Genomic DNA, 11,856 nt, shown 5'->3' with positions numbered 1-11,856 from the left:
GACGACCGACGTGTCTGTCAATTCAGGATTCAAAGGATAACAACACGCCCTTAATCATGCGTATTTTGTTCAAGTTTTTATCAATTTGATAATTATAATTAACCCAAAATATTCTCTCCAAAATAGCTTTTCGCAAAGCCAAGTAGCAACCCACGGCAGCCGGGTATCGTGAAAAAAAATGATTATTCGGACCGTTCGTGCGTCTGGGCCATACCGGTACCTCGAGAGTACAGAAATGAAAGCGATTGGGGCGTGACCTAATATGCAAATATATACAAATTAGACGCAGACGCATTAGTGTTTGCAAAGCCGATCTTCAAATGCAAAGTTGTAACTTTCGAGGTGCATGAATACAATGTTAGCAGCTCAAGCCCGTAAAAGCAATATTTTAATTGTGACGATCCTCGCAAATACTTATTATTTAACAAGTAAAATTCAAAGATTTTTGTTTTTGTGGATTTTCAATTATTTTCCTAGAATAAACCTAGTCCAAAGTTTCCACTCTGTCGTCATTTGTGTAACATTCCATGTTTGGAATATTGAATAACATTAACTTGAATGTAAAGGTATTGTTTATTGTATTTGACTTATTTTTTGTATTTCTATTTATATTTTTTTTTTTTTTTTTACTATTTTTCAATATTAACTACAGAATAAAAAGTGCTCGGAATAAAAGAAAGAGTTAAAATATCCCGTAATCTTTATCAATAGGAATACAAACAAACGCAGTTTCTATAAGCTGACGTCATACTTTTGTGGAATAATAATTGAGCATTAAAACTATACATGTTATCCGAACAACCTACCAGTATTTTTTTTTTCATATTTTTTTAACATATTTACAATTCGCGAAACCACCATGGTCTATTTACAGAGACTCATTTTTTTTTTTTACTATTTCTGGCTCTGTCGTACAGGGTGATTGAAAAAAAGCGGAACCAAACCCCCAAAATTATATTTGATATTTAAAAAAAATATGTAGCACCAAAAATTATAATGACTGGGAAGCCAATTTTATAAGGTACTTTTAGATAAACAAAATTACTGAAATTGCTCAATCCGTTCAAAGAATATCAACATTTAAACACAATGACCCTAAAACCTGTCTCGTCCAAAAATGCGATTTCAAGAATCGTCGTCACAATTGTCTTCAAACATCACCAGCGATAAAACGTCAGTTTAAAAATTAAAAATATTCAACAAAGTCCTTTTGAAGGCCCGCCTTTAAAAAAGTGGATTTTATAAATCATATTGTTTGCCTAACCAGGGTTGTTAATAAAGATATTGTGTACTACAGTTGTTGACAGTTATTGAAACAAGTATTCTGTGTCATTTTCTTTGTTGCTCCAAACAGTCAAAACACACAATAAATTGGTTTTTTTTTGGAGGAGAGATGTTTTAGGGTCATTGCGTTTAAAAGGTGATATTCTTTGAACGGATCGAGCAATTTCAGTAATTTTTCATCTAAACGTAGCTTTTGAATTTGGCTGTCCAGTAATTATTATTATTTTTTGGTGCTACATGTTTTATTCAATATGAAATATATTTTTGGGGTTTTGGGTTCCGCTTTTTTTGACCCACCCTGTATATTCAAAAATTCAACAGGATTTCAGTCTTATACATAAGGGCCTACGTTTTGTAGGGCAAACCTCCGATGGAAAACGAACAATCATTATCGGGCGTGTTTCAAAGCAAGGCAAACAGCAAGTTTATACACGTGAAGGACGATATGAGAGATATATATCTAGGGGGATGTGTTAGGTAACAATAGATAATAGATTTTAAAATTGAATTGATCAGTTGTTAGCATTCCAAATGTTATTCAATTTCTAATGCGACAATGAACAAACAAATAGTCTCACACAAAAGAAATTAAATTTAAATTCAGCTTCTGCATTGGGAAATGTGGACAATTAGACTTGATTTAAGTCAGACTTACATCTATATTCATAACACACATTGTCGTTACAATCCAACTCTGCATTACATCATCATTGCCGTGCATAAAGTGCAACAAGTGCAATGTTAACACGCGTCCCACACTCCCACTTCAGTTTGGGTACGTTTACGCTTATCAAACCGACCAAGTGCAACACCCGACTCTTGCCAAGTCTAATAACTTAAGCTTGAGTGTGAAACACGCGCAACAAAAAAAAAACTCTCTTTGTAAAGATTCATTGCCTCTATAAATGCATTAAATCTATATACTCTTTCAATGACATTTATATTCTTTGCATTATTTAGAAAAGCATCTTAAAAATTGAAAATTCGAGTGATACTAACTTTAATATTAACAATAGAAATTGTAGGGCACAAGAATTGTATACCCGTTTGCTCAGCTGGCAAACGAGATTACAATTCTTTTGCCCTGCAATTTCTATTGTCGGCTAAGAATACAGAGAGATCAGGAAACGTTCATGAGTAAATTTTACGCATTTCCACGCTGCACATTTTCATTTTGAATATTATGCTCTCAAACGACGAGTCTACAACGGCTTGAAGGCGCAAGATGTAGCGATAATTATGGTTGTACAATCATCCTTGATTTACAATTGACAACCAAGACATATATTTCAAAGGTGATTATTATTCAGTATATAACTAAATTCATGGCCCAATTTCACGCATTTTCATGCTACATGCTTTCAGAGAATAATAACGCGATCCCCATGCATACCATTGCACGCCCATTCTACTATTTGCATTCTCATCTTGATAATATTGACCATTCAAGTGAGAATACCAACAGCTATTAAACCACCAGGCTCCTGTGAACTTGTGTGCACAGTTATGATTTGCCGAATCTCTGTCACGATCCTTTGTTGTGAAGGGACGTCCTCCGTGAAATCTAAAGTGATCCGGCCCTTCATGCCCAAGAAGAGAGTCACCGGCAGTGCTGCTTGCATCGTATTGTCCAATATTCAGATTGTACTCACGCGGGGATATTTGAAAACCTGCGTACTTCGCCCATGCCGTGTTGCCCTCCCAGTCCTCTAAATCAACTCGTAGCTCCCATGTTCTACGTGAATCATCAAACGTCAGAGTCACCAAGTTGTCGTTGCCCAACCAGAACTCACCGGACAGATCGCCAAAGCCAGACTGGTACTCGGCCCAGTTACGGTAGAAGTCCACGCTGCCATCTTGTCGCCTCTGAAACACGATCCATCCCCCGCCGTCAGTTTCCATGTCACAGTAGATACGAAGACCGCCATTACCGAATCCCTCTGGGTAGATTGTGTAGAGACCGCTTGACCGATAACCGGCATCTAAGAGCATCTTGCAACTTGTGTTGCGATCCAAGGAGCTTTCAGCCAGGCGAGCCAGTGAGTAGAGAGGCGTGTCCTCATTTGCATCAAAGTACACACTCCCTTGAGTTGCATTGAAGTCTTCGGGATGCTCTCGTCTTGTGACGAGGTTCAACTCGCACGTATTGTTGCAGTTGTTAAAGTTAAAAGACTTGCAACGTTCATCCATGCTGCATTCCCGTCCGCAGATGACACGAGAACGAACAGTTTTTATTGCAAACCCAAACTCTTTTAGGGCGCGATTTTCAGCAGCATAAAACGTGTGTTTCCCACTGTACGAAGTTTCAAATCCAGAGATGGACAAGCCAGCTCCTTGGCAAATGATGGATATTGTGTGAAACAGTTTAAAACCAGTGAAGATCCGTTTGGCCATTTTTCCATAACTTGAAGTCCTCGCTGTGACTGAAGTATTTAACGTCGATCTAAGATTTTTTTGTTGTTATGTGTGCCGGATAGTTGAAATCACGACAAAGAATTCAAGCCACACTGCTTTCGGTAACTGTCTGCTTTACACAACTGCTAGATTGCTGCATTGATACAGAAGCCTGATGATGATGGAATTTGGTAGTTTACAGAAAGGAATGGGTCGAGGGAGACGATGTGGATCTCTCTGATTGGTTATCAGATGAATACGTCATTCCACATCAGTGGCTTAATTTTATTGGTCAGTTTTCCCGCCAGTCACAAACCGTAGCCTTTGATTGGCCGGTGTCTTACCGTAAGCTTATTACCTCATCGGTCTGTAAGATTTGGATTAACGTACGTTGTGAAGCGCTGAAGTCCTGTCTTCGTTTTAATTATTTGTCGTCATACAAACTAAGAACTGTAATAACAAAGGCACCGACAATCAGGAGATTGCGTACGTTCATATCAATTTCACGCTCTGTGATTCCATTTTCAAAATTGAACTAGAAGGTTAGTGATAAAGACGTCAATAATTTAAGCAGTCGTTTTGACAATAAGCAGCTTCACAAAATGACAACACGAACTGTCACGATATCGATTTAGTTCCAGTGAATCTAATGAGATTGGGATGCATGCATTGTTGTTCTCGAGAGGCAATTCTCTGGTTGCCATGCCTACTTCTTATACCGAAGGCATCAAGCTGATTGCTTATTGCTTTTAATTGAGAGTGATTGACAAACATGAATTGACAGTCTGATCGTATTCGGGCTTGCGATCACAAACAATGTCTACACCATTACAGTTGTCGTAAGTTTATCCACTGCTCTGTATTGTGTTCACTTAGAGCGCCACCAAGTGTCGTTATATGCCCAGTAACTCTCGACATCAGTCTCTCCCCAACTCCTTCATGTCCTTCCAAATACTGTCCAGTATTTAACGATCAGGTTCTTGCGTAGCGCGTGCGAGGATCAAGTCACACATGGATAGTGCTTATTGATTCGAGAGAGAAGCTAAATGCACAACCCATCATTCATTGTAGATCGCCAACATTATCGTCAGCACCCAGGGGTTACAATACACCCTCAATTATGCTTAATGTACAATTTTTGATTAATTGACATCATAATTACCACCTACAACCACATTTTGTTTAAAAATTATAAGTCCTCAGCAATGAATCACTTTTCTAAACACTTTCTTGCTATTACTATGTAAACATATTTAGAGTTTACTGAAAAATGTTGTTTAGCAATTGAACATATTGATGTTTAGGAATTGCACACTTCAAGTTTAGCTTTTTCTAAATATGTTTAGGCCTACAGAGTTATTGCAAGATTGTGTTGAATTGCTAAACGCAGTTGGTCAGTGGTTATTCCAATTTATTGAAGGCGCACAAGAGATGGTATAAAAAGATAACCACGGTTGTACAGTTATCTTCGATTTGCAAGTGTCCACTGCAACACATGTTTTAAAAATTAATAATTACAATCTACAATAAAATGTTCATGGTCTTATTTCACGAACTTTTAATCTACATGTTTTCAGAAAATAATAACGCGATTTCCATGAACGCCGGTGCGTATCCATTCCACTGCCTGTATTCTCATCAAGGTAAGGCCAAAAAAAAATAGTCGGTCTCTGGTCAGCGCGCGCGTCGATTTTAATCGTGCGCGTCAACCTTTTTTCCCCTTCAAATTTACCACGGAAGCTACAACAGCGCCCTCTATGCCGCACCTCCTCAAATTTTTGTACAAGGAGCACCAAGGAAAGGGGAAATTGCGTCAAGGCAAATAATGGAGGACACCAAGGCAAATTCTGGAGGACACCAATGTATATGAGGACACAAAAAAGCTAAATAGTACCCACCTCGTCTGTACAATTCAAACTTGAAAAAAAAGCAAAAACAAAAACTAAACAAAAAGCGTCGCCGCATCACTTCCGGAACTTCGGTCTGACCAAATTCGGTCTGACCAGAGACCGACTATTTTTTTTTTGGGGGGGGGGGGCCCTAATATCGACCATTCAAGTGAGAAGCAAAATACCCGTAAAAACAACCAGGCGCCTGAGTTGGAATGTGCACAATGAAACCCCTAAAAAGGCAAATCAGCTTCAGAAATGGATTACCGATGATTAAGGCAAATGTAAAAAAAAATTGGAAAAGGACAGTATGCAAATATTTTTCCTTTGCCAGAAGAGCCGGTTTTGCATTATACCACTGAAACAAAATGGGTAAGGAGAGTTGAATACTGCATGTTTTTATAATGTTCCGCTCCATGCAAGCAGGATAAAAAAGAGCCACCCTCATTGTCTGCATAGGCGTTTGGGTGATATTAAGCATTAAAATGAGGCACTGCACAAACACAAGAAAGGTTATTCACTTTTCTAAAAAAAATTTTGCCATCGCTTTGCGAACACGTATCAATACTAAACATGTTTATTGATGAAAAGTGTAGAGCAATTGCGCATTGTAATGCACACGTAATGTTTTACATGTTTAAATATCATAGCAAGATTTTGTTTAATTGCTAAACGCAGTTTTGCCAGTGCATTAAATGTGCGAGATGGGAATAAATAATCATGGTTGCACAATTAACCTTCATTTACAAATATTACAAACAAATATTTCAAAATTAATATTATACAATAAACAATAGAACGTTCATGGTCCAAATTCGCGCATTTTCATGCAACATGCTTTCAGAGAATAAAACGGTTTAAATGATACCCACTGCACGCCCATGTTACTACCTCTATTCTGATTTGGGTAATATGGACCATTCAAGTGAGAATACCAACAATCATTAAACCACCAGGCTCCTGTGTACCGTTGTGCACAATTTTTATGACCTGCTCGATCATTGTCACGATCCCTTGTTGTGAAAGGACGTCCTCTGTGATCCCAATAGGAAAATGCGTGATGCTCAAGAGCAAGAGAGTCACCGGCAGTGCTGCTGGCATCGTATTGGCCAATATTCAGATTGTACTCACCCGGGGATATTTGGAAATCTGCGTACTTTGCCCATGCCGTGTTGTTCTCCCAGTCCTCTAAATCAACTCGAAGCTCACATGTTCCAAGTGAGTCTTCCGAAGTCAGATTCACCAAGTTGTCGTTGCCCAACCAGAACTCACCGAACAGATCGCCAAAGCCAAACTGGTACTCGGTCCAGTTACGGTAGAAGTCCACGCTGCCATCTTGTCGCCTCTGAAACACGATCCATCCTCCGCCGTCAGTTTCCATGTCACAGTAGACACGAAGACCGCCATTGCCAAATCCCTCTGGGTAGATTGTGTAGATACCGCTTGAACGATAACCGGCATCAAAGAGCATCTTGCAACTATTGTAGCGATTCATGGAGCTATCAGTCAGTGAGTAGAGAGGTGTGTCCTCATCTGCATCAAAGTAAACACTCCCTTGGGTTGCATTGAAATCTTGGGGATGTTGTTGTCTTGAGGCAATGTTCAACTCGCATATCTTATTGGAGTTCATGAAGTTAAAAGACTTGCAACGTTCATCCATGCTGCAATCCCGTCCGCAGATGACACGAGATCGCACAGGTTTAGTTGCATAAACAAAGTCTAGTAGGGCGCGATTTTCAGCGGCATAAAATATACGTTTCCCGATATAAGATGATGTTTCTAATCCAGAGGCAGACAAGGTAGCTACCAGGCATATGGTGCAGGCTACAGGAAATAGTTCCTTACCAGTAAACATCCGTTTTGCCATTTTGTTTAGTTAGTTTATGTCCCCGTTAGGACCGAGCGATTATTAACATCTATTTCTGTGTTTCTTGTAATGTGTGCTGGATAGTTCAAATCGCGGGGAACGAAATCCAGCGATTCGTTGTGTCTGATTGAACTATGAGAAGTGATTGCTGCACAACCAAAATGTACACGCCACACTGCTTACCAGAGCAAACTCCATAAATCACTTCTAGATAGCTCTACTGATATAGAGGTCTGGCGGGGACGGAATTTGGTGTCGCTTGGCAAGGAATGGGCTGAGATGTGTAATTCTCTGATTGGTTGTCCTGGTATGATACGTCATTCCACACCAGCGGCTAATACATTGTGATTGGTCAGTGTGTCCTCCAGTGACAAGCCCTAGCCATGTAGGCGAGTAACATCATCGGTTGTAGTAATAACGCCGCGTCTGAATGACTTGGCTACTACTTCATTTACAGTCGCATATGCGTTTAAGCAGCTGAAGGCACTTTTTGTGTTGTTTACCGCAGACCGTAGGCGAAATTGGAATCAGGCTATAATTAAACGTTACAAGCCCGTCTTTGTGTTTTGCTGGCTGCTGTCTAACAAAATAGAACGCTGTAATTAAAGATATCAACTATATCAGGCCCTTGCGCTCATATCAATTTCACGCTCTTTGATTCTATTCTCAAAATCAAACAGAAAGCAATTAGAGATTTCAACGACAAGTAGGGCAAAGAAGGCGTCCTTCATTTTAGGAGGAGTTGGAAAATATGCAGTCATACCAATGATAACAACACTCTACGCTCCCAATAGTAATTGAGCTCCAGCAATTCTAATGAAAGCAATTAGGGACTCCAACGACCATTTGGGCAAAATAGGCGTCCTTCATTTCAGCAGGAGTCTGACAACAATAAATCTTACTAATAATAACAACGCGAACTCTCTCGATAGTGGTTCAGCTTCTGTAATTTGAATGAAATGGTAGCGTGCGCATTTCGTTGTTTCGAGACAATTTGAACACAAGGTTAGATGAAAGGAAGAATCATTGAATGTATCTTGATGACTGGAAACCCTTTGAAGCCCTAAAACTATGACTGGTGTTGAACAGCGCCCCAAGCGTCAATGAAGTCCAATTCCCCCTCCCCTTGATTTTCCCAAGGCCGGAGGCTTTAATATGTCGCCCCTCACCTCCCCCAAAACAGTTATTTCCCAGTCCTTTTAATGTTCGAGTCTGGTGCTGCCGTTGTAGGCGGTGTATTTTTGTTCAGTAGTTGCATAACATCTAAGTTCTTCAGTCTCCACGACGCATACGCAGCACAGCAGTTCACAAGAGACACTCGCCGTAGAATGTGTGGTCCACATTGGCTACCAATTCGATGAATCTGTCGACACTAGGAGAATATATATTTCAGGATCTCATGATGGGTGTTTTACGCCTACAAAAATCCACCTTGCAGAAAGCTCTTCTAACCTGTTGGAGTAGGGCCGCCTTTGTAGGTGGAAGTGACTGCATGGTACGCTTTTTCGTAAACAGTTGATCATTTTGTGCCTCATCTCTATTTACCAAGTTGCTTCTGTCGTGTATAATAATTGTAAACCTCTCAATAGCAGCAATTTCTGAATTGAGTATAAACTGGGGTACCTCAGTTAGGCTTTGAAAGGCAGCTTTTACATCTTCAAACACATTACATGTGTCTCATGCCTTTTTTTCCAGACGGACTGAAATATCATCAGTGCTACTGATTTTTTTCTTCTGGATTTGGTAGGGGTAAAATACTCATAACAGATCTATGCCATTTGCTAGTGAAGAGTGGTGGGTGGGAGATGAACAGATTCATCGGATTGGAAGCCATGGTGAACCACCATTTCGTGGGGCGAGTGCTTCTTGTCGTGAACTGATCTGCTCCGTTCAAGCAAGATAAAAGCGAGCCACGCAGCTCCCTGTCTGCATCAAAGGCGTTTGGGTGATATTAAGCATTAACATGAGGCGTTGCACACAACAAACGGTAATTACACTTTCCTGCCATTGCTTTGCAAACACATACCAATACTAAACATGTTTTTTGATGAACAGTGTAAAGCGTCCTGAGACGTAATGACGTAATGACTTTGTTCATACATGCGCTTTCCAATGGGAGCGATATCGGGACGCCAGATAAAGTGGGGTCCGTCTACTACATAAGAAAGTGTACATGTAAACAAAGTGTGACGTCATTACGTCTTAGGTCTATTGCGCATTGTTTTTAGGAATTGAACACATAATTTCTAAATTTTCTAAAATTTCTAAGATTTGGTTTTAATGCTAAACGCAGTTTTCCCAATGCATGTTTATATGTGCGAGATGGTAATAACTTAATCGTCGTTGTACAATTATCTTTCATTTACAAAGATTACAAGCAAATATTTCAAAATTAATGTTATACAATAAACAATAGAACGTTCATGGTCCAATTTCCCGCATTTTCATGCTACATGCTTTCAGAGAATAAAACGGTTTCCATAAAAACCACTGCACGCCCTTGTTACTACCTCTATTCTGATTTGGGTAATATGGACCATTCAAGTGAGAATACCAACAATCATTAAACCACCAGGCTCCTGTGTACTGTTGTGCACAATTTTTATGACCTGCTAGATCATTGTCACGATCCCTTGTTGTGAAAGGACTTCCTCTGTGATCCCAATAGGAAAATGTGTGATGCTCAAGAGCAAGAGAGTCACCGGCCGTGCTGCTGGCATCGTATTGGCCAATATTCAGATTGTACTCACCCGGGGATATTTGGAAATCTGGGTACTTTGCGCATGCCGTGTTGTTCTCCCAGTCCTCTAAATCAACTCGTAGCTCCCATGTTCCACGTGAATCATCAGACGTCAGAGTCACCAAGTTGTCATTGCCCAACCAGAACTCACCAGACAGATCGCCAAAGCCAGACTGGTACTCGGTCCAGTTACGGTAAAAGTCCACGCTGCCATCTTGTCGCCTCTGAAACACGATCCATCCCCCGCCGTCAGTTGCCATGTCACAGTATACACGAAGACCGCCATTACCGAATCCCTCTGGGTAGATTGTGTAGATACCGCTTGAACAATAACCGGCATCTAAGAGCATCTTGCAACTTCTGTAGCGACTCAAGGAGCTATCAGTCAGTGAGTATAGAGGTGTGTTCTCATCTGTATCAAAGTACACACTCCCTTGAGTTGCATTGAAGTCTTCGGGATGCTCTCGTCTTGTGGCAAGGTTCAACTCGCACATTTTACTGCAGTCGTTAAAGTTAAAAGACTTGCAACGCTCATCCATGCTGCAATCCCGTCCGCAGACGACGCGAGATCGCACAATATAGGTTGAAATGAAAGCAAATTGTTTTAGGGCGCGATTTTCAGCGGCATAAAACGTATGTTTCTCTGTATACGTAGTTTTAAATGCAGAGACAGACGTAGCTCCCTGGCATATGATATAAATTATTTGAAATATTTCAAAAACAGTATAGACCCGTTTCGCCATTGTTTCCATTACTTGAAGTCCTCGCTTTGAACGAATTATTTATCGTCGATCTCCTTTTTTCTTGTTACGTTTGCCAGATATACTTGAAATAACGGTGAAAAAAAGACAACCAAGAATTCAAGCCACACTGCTTTCGGTACCTGTCTTCTTCGTACAAATGCTAGACTGCTGTATGGCGAAGATGGGATTTGGTAGTTTACAGAAAGGAATGGGTTGAGGTACACGATGTGTATCTCTCTGATTGGTTATGTAGGTTCATACGTCATTCCACATCAGTGGCTTGTAATTGGTAAGTTTTCCCGCAAGTCACAAACCGTAGCCTTTGATTGGCGGATGGTTTACCGTAAGCTTATTACCTCAACGATTTGTAATGTATGGATTAACGTACGTTGTGAAGCACTGATGATTATTTTATATTTATTGTCGTCATACAAACTCGACGGTATAACAAAGGCACTGACAATAAGGAGATAGCGTGCGTGCATATCAATTTCACGCTCTTTGATTCCATTCTCAAAATTGAAAGAGAGCGTCAGTTTTAGAGACGTCCACAATTTCAAGCAGGAGTCGTTACAATTAATGGCTTTGGAAATGATAACACGAACTGCTACGATATCGATTTAGTTCCAGTAGATCTAATGAGACTGGGATGCCGGCATTGTTAATCTGGACGGGCAATTCTCTTGTTACCATGCCTACTCCTTATACTGAAGGCCACAAACTCATTGCTTCCAATTAGAACGATCGACAAACCAGCAGTAACGGCTTGAAAATAGAGTCTCGATTATTCTGAGTACAGTTTACAAAATGCTTCCTCATCTAGAATAACCGCCATCATTAAAAAGAAATTCATCAAGTCCGTATGAATGAACACTGCGTTTCGTAAGTCACTGTTTTGAAACCTAAATTCTTGCAAAGCATGTTTCAACTCACCATCAT

The 11,856-nt window shown here is 40.2% G+C and overlaps 2 protein-coding genes across 2 annotated transcripts; both read right to left on the bottom strand.

Annotated features, from left to right (window-relative positions):
• Positions 1-2,607: 2,607 nt before the first annotated feature.
• Positions 2,608-3,678, bottom strand: LOC119732322 (ficolin-3-like). Its single transcript, XM_038205781.1, has one exon. The coding sequence runs from the start codon at positions 3,676-3,678 to the stop codon at positions 2,608-2,610; it is 1,071 nt and encodes a 356-aa protein (XP_038061709.1).
• Positions 3,679-5,917: 2,239 nt separating this feature from the next.
• Positions 5,918-11,856, bottom strand: LOC119732321 (microfibril-associated glycoprotein 4-like). The gene is made up of 4 exons (XM_038205780.1): positions 11,851-11,856; positions 10,044-10,857; positions 6,954-7,100; positions 5,918-5,925 (listed from the first exon to the last, which is right to left on the bottom strand). Exons 1-4 carry the CDS (start codon positions 11,854-11,856, stop codon positions 5,918-5,920), a joined length of 975 nt encoding a protein of 324 aa, XP_038061708.1.

Source organism: Patiria miniata, unplaced genomic scaffold (genome assembly GCF_015706575.1).
Source record: "Patiria miniata isolate m_02_andy unplaced genomic scaffold, ASM1570657v1 HiC_scaffold_24, whole genome shotgun sequence".
Classification (NCBI taxonomy): Eukaryota; Metazoa; Echinodermata; class Asteroidea; order Valvatida; family Asterinidae; genus Patiria; species Patiria miniata.
The sequence above is the reverse complement of the archived record's forward strand: the minus strand, read 5'-3'. Positions and strand labels throughout refer to the sequence as shown.